The sequence below is a fragment of the Halyomorpha halys genome, unplaced genomic scaffold, assembly GCF_000696795.3.
Source record: "Halyomorpha halys isolate HHAL.00 unplaced genomic scaffold, Hhal_1.1 Scaffold9190.1, whole genome shotgun sequence".
Lineage (NCBI taxonomy): Eukaryota > Metazoa > Arthropoda > Insecta > Hemiptera > Pentatomidae > Halyomorpha > Halyomorpha halys.
The window spans coordinates 1-5,334 of NW_027107291.1; the positions used below are offsets into that span (position 1 = coordinate 1).

General features: G+C 31.2%; 1 protein-coding gene across 1 annotated transcript; it reads right to left on the minus strand.

Moving 5' to 3' along the window:
- Nucleotides 1–1,125: 1,125 nt before the first annotated feature.
- LOC136795349 (alpha-L-fucosidase-like) lies at nt 1,126–3,135 on the minus strand. Its single transcript, XM_067045565.1, has 2 exons — nt 1,691–3,135; nt 1,126–1,267 (listed from the first exon to the last, which is right to left on the minus strand). The coding sequence occupies exons 1-2, from the start codon at nt 3,066–3,068 to the stop codon at nt 1,257–1,259; spliced, it is 1,389 nt and encodes a 462-aa protein (XP_066901666.1). The 5' UTR covers nt 3,069–3,135; the 3' UTR covers nt 1,126–1,256.
- Nucleotides 3,136–5,334: the final 2,199 nt, after the last annotated feature.

Consider the following 5,334-nt stretch of genomic DNA (forward strand, 5'->3'; position numbering starts at 1 on the left):
ACTATCCTTTCTAAAAACCACACTGGTAGTGTAATAAGATCTTTTATGCAAAGGCACTTAAAGAGAATGTTGAACAAAAACTTCTAAACGCCTGATAGGAAGGAGGTGCCGTTATAATTACCACAAACCAGCTAATTACCTTTTTTATTAATTGGATAGATTATAACTGGAAACTTAGTCCTAATATCTGGTATTACTTCATCTGCCCAAATCTAAATGACAATGTTCTGGAAGATTTAACAAGTTTACTTCAACCATACATAAATAATTCTGCAGAGAAAATTTTCTCTTCATCGAATGGTTCCATAGATTGATCACTAGGTATATATTCTCATTTGTCTTCTTTAACTTCCTCTGAGATCTTTTTTTCTAGGCAAAAAAATGTCTCTTCCATTCTGTAAGTACATCAACCATGTGTGACAGTAGCTTTTCATCCTCATTCAATTGATAGATAGATTCTGTTTCAAAAGGATTTCTTTTCCCATTAACTGTTCTGAATAATTCTCTATACTCCTTATTTCCCCGAAGGAGTTCAATCTTTTTCAAGTTCATTTTATAATTTATGTTCTACTCCGTAAATTAAAAACATTCCACTGGCAGACTACTTAATCTTATAGTGATATCTAAAAGATGGGTTTTTCTATAGACAAACAGGCTCTGAGTCTGTTATTGTACTGATCTTATTAATTTTATTTTATATTTTCTTAATGTTTTATTAATATTTTTTTTATTTTATATTTGTTATTAATTGTTTTTAACCTATTCTAATGTGTTTGTAAATTGATTCAGTAGACAACTTTTATTTTTTGTCAAATAGATACATTATTTACAATACTCAGACCCTCCGATCTTCCAGGCCTGGGTTTTAGTCTGGTTGTGATAGATAATTATACATTCTGTTATATCAGCCATGAATCAACTCTGGTATCTGGAGACCCTTCTATGGCACACCCAGCCTCTATAAAGTTAGAATCCTTATCAGTGGGGAAAAACCTAATGGTCAAGTATGATCCTGACCAAATCACCTCCTTGCACAACAGCTGGTTTAGAAACCATACGTCCTTACTAAAACCCTTAGTGGGTTGTGGTGGCACAGGTAAAATATAAAAAAAAGAAGACAGAACACTCATGTCATTATTTTTTGTTTTATTATAGTTTGCTGAAGCATTGCCTTCCAAAATTACAGTTAAAACATAAGTCAGGTATTCTATGACTTTTTTCTTTTGGCCACAACAAAAAAGAAAAAACTGCTCCTTTCATTTGAAGCCTGAAAAATATTAAAATTACAAAGCCATGATATTAATATTTCAAAAACATAACATAATATCAAATATTATCAACATACAAAAGGCAATTCATAATTGACTGATAAGATAATAAATTATCTTTCATATCATTGCAACAAACAATGTTTGATTGATAAATTAATTATAATTTGACAGATATTACAATTTTTGTATATTTTTATAAATTAGGGTTTTACATCATTAAATGATTTTGTAAAAAAAAAAATTATAAAACAGCCATTAAATTTATTTATTTCGATTAAAGTTAAAAATAAATCAATAATAATCTATACACAACTAAAACATACCAGAAACTGATATATAAAAAATATGCAAGGATGTACCTTAAACTAGTTTTACTTTGAAATTTAGTCTATATTAATTACTAAATTGTATATGCTTACCATTTCTTATTTTAATTGCCCATCCCCAATTTAAATCTACCATGCTCTTTTGAGGTAGCTTCAGAGTAATTACACCTTCTGATACCTGCCATGGAACTCTAATATCTCGAAGTTCCAGAAGATATATCTTATCCAGATGAATAGAAGGGCATGAAAGATGTAACAAGCCATCTTTAGGCCAACGGAGCATGATAGCATATATGTCTGTTGAACCTTTCTTGGTAGTATACCATACAGTCTGGGTGGTAGTGTCATTTTGACAAATTTTCCAAGGTTCAGTTCCATATATTGCTTCACCATTAACATTGAGCCATTTACCCAAATCTATCAATCTTTCTTGGAAAATAGGGGTTATCTTGCCATCCTTTGAAGGACCAATATTTATCAAAATATTTCCACCAAATGCTACTGTTTGTACAACAGTATCTATCAACTCTTGAGTTGTTAAATAATCTTCCAAATTTGATAACCTACTGTAACCCCAAGTGTTTTTGTCTATTGTCATAGCATTTTCCCATTTATGTTGTTGGAGGCTTCCTGGTGAATAGCGATCAGCACAAGAATAAAAGCCACCATGTTTGCAGGCTGTATCTGTTCCCCACCGGTCATTAACAACAACAACATCAGAAACAGGACTGTCATTGTATAACCATGATAAGAATTCTTCCGATTTCCAATAACTGCTAGGAGCTTCCGCTTCACCATCAGACCAAAAAACCTCAGGCCTATAAGTTTCAACCAATTCTACCATTTCAGGATAGAGTTTATTATTGACAAAAAATTGAGTAGAGAACTTTCCTGATCGATCAGCTACATATAAGGGGTTATACCACTCATACAGAGAATGATAAAGACCAAAATGAATTTTTTGTTTACTGTTTCTGATGGAATTTGCCAGTTCCCCCACTATGTCTCTATGTGGCCCAACATCTACAGAATTCCAACTATAACAGTATTTTGATGGCCATAGTGCAAACCCTTCATGATGTTTAGTTGTCAGAACAACATACTTAGCTCCAGATTTTTCTATAATTTCTGTCCATTCAGTAGCATTGAAAAATTCTGCTGTAAAATCTTTGGCAAAATCCTGGTAAGTGAAATGGGGTTTGTAATTTGTGCTCATGTAATTAATTATTTCAGAATGAAGTTTAGGATTATGATCAGGATAGAACCAATCAAACCAGAACCATTCTGATGTGAGACTAGGAACAGAAAACACTCCCCAATGGATGAATATTCCTATCTTAGCTTTGTCATACCAATCAGGTAAAGGTCTGCTGTCCAAGCTCTCCCAATTCGGTTCATACTTAGCATCTGATAGGGCAAGTAATACTGCAATACTAAATAAAACATAACTCAGCTTATAACTTCGAAACATATTGGCTTATACTGAAAAAACATTCAGGTTGTTCCACACAACTGAAAAATTATATCATAACGTACTCATATATATCGAAAGCAAAAAACAATAAGATCAATCAGATAGGAGAAAGCATTTTAATAGGCATATTCTTATCAGCGCTGTCCTCAAATACTCTTCAATTAATTTTATTTATAGCTATTTTTTATTGTCTCGAAATGTTTTGGTTAAACATTCCATCAAATATCAGATAGTTACAAGATCTCTGGAATTAAGGGGCGGGTAGTGCATGAACGGAATGGTTAAGTAAAGGTATCTGTCTATTCCAGGTAATACTTCGGTATTACTTGTATTCTAAACGGTATTACTTTAATGACCCCCAGAATATGCCATATAATATGCAGCAAAATATGCAATAAATAATAATATATACAGCTAAAAATTATATACATAAATAACTTCAAATTATGAAGAAAATGATTAGAGGTGCGGTTGAAAGAAAAAAAAAATATTTTTTTGTTTTCTTTTGAACGCACCTCTTGACAACTTTAATAATTTACAACTAAAATATTCTGAATAAGGAAATAATTAAAAGAAGGGATTGAAAATTATTTTAAATTAATATATGAATATTAATTTAAACCAAAATATGCAAATATTTAGAACGGCTTATAAACTAAAGTCCACTCTCATTCAATTTAATATTAGCGTCTCCTAGAATGGTCAGTTTCTTATTAATATTGGGAATTTTTATTAAAAACCTCTTTCATTTTTTCTCTTACTTGCCTTGGTACATGAAATGTACTTTCTTTAAATTGTTTTAATAGTTCTAAACTTTCTCCTAACAACAGATTTGTTTCCTGAAATTGCTTCAGCTTAGTTTATTTAAAATTTAGGTGGGTATTAATAAAATAAGGTTATTGCTAAACATCGTATTATTGATTAGTTCATATACCTTTCCTACACTCTGTACCTCATCTCCATCTATTTCAAAAATTTCATGGACGACGGCTTTAAATGTATCCAAATGTTCTGCATAAAATACAGCCACCTCAAACAGTTTAAAAAAATAAACTTTTCCGGATTATGAAATATGCTTATGTATTACAAATGTATTAGTCCGTAAGTTAAGAATATATATATATAAGATTATTCAATGAATGGAATATGGTCTGGGTACGGTAAAAAAAACTCAAATAGTAAATGGGTATACTATTTTTATAGTTATTAGGCTCAAATAAAAATAGTATACCCATTTACTATTTGAGTTTTTTTGACCGCACCCGAACCATATTCCATTCATTAATACACACGGTCAATCAGCAATCTTCCAATAATCCATTGTGTGATTCTGAAAGCCCAGTTATGAATAACTGGTTGATTAATTTCAAAGGAGGTAGACATAGGGCAGAATTTATGAAAAGTAGTTTGAATGAGGATTAACCTGATCATAGTTCTTTCTTGGGAATATTTTAATAGTTTTGTGCATATCGCTGTTTGCTTTTTATAGTGTAATCATCAGACAAAAAACATTTTTTTAAAATTTTATTAATAATCGGATGTATTCCAAACACAGTAATGTAAACTGGGGTTACTTTCTCTACAGGAGTCCTCCAACAGACTGCCTTTAAGCTGTTACAAAGTAACCTCAGTCCATGGTACAATCGACAGAATACTTCAAATATAATATTAGAAAAAATTCCTTTTATCAGATGTTCCACTATTAAAGTAAAGCGGTTACATTTACATTACCATTAAAATACCTGAAAAAAGTACGATAATAAAGTTAATTCTCAATCGTTTTTTCATGATTTTTTTTTTTTTGATCCCCTTCTTGGTCATATCACATACGAGGGGAAAGGGACATCTAAACATTAAAGTTAACCCACCTATTCAAACCATGGTAGGGGGTCTAGTTTTCATTTTGTAGGACTGCCACGGAAATAAAAGTTGACAAAACCCACAAGCTCCATTAAAAAAAAATTGGGGACATATGAAATCAGACTTTGATTTTAACTATATCACAGTAAAGATTAAGTTTCAATAGCAGTAATCGACAAGGTAAGGCGTGTACATTTTTTATTTCGAGGTTAAATATCCCTCGGCAAAGATCGGACAATTTAACATATTCTTTATGAAATGGATGTCATGAGTGATAAATGAAAGATCGGTAATTCTATACAGTACCACCGGCTTCGATTTAAAATTAATTTCTTAAGTTGTTGTATACTCTCTATATTTGAACACTATTCCATTCAATTGGTTTATTGATTGTTTAAAATTA

What these genes read in the sequence shown, in the direction of transcription:
- LOC136795349 (XM_067045565.1), bottom strand. Translation starts at nt 3,068, where the DNA reads ATGTTTCGAAGTTATAAGCTGAGTTATGTTTTATTTAGTATTGCAGTA.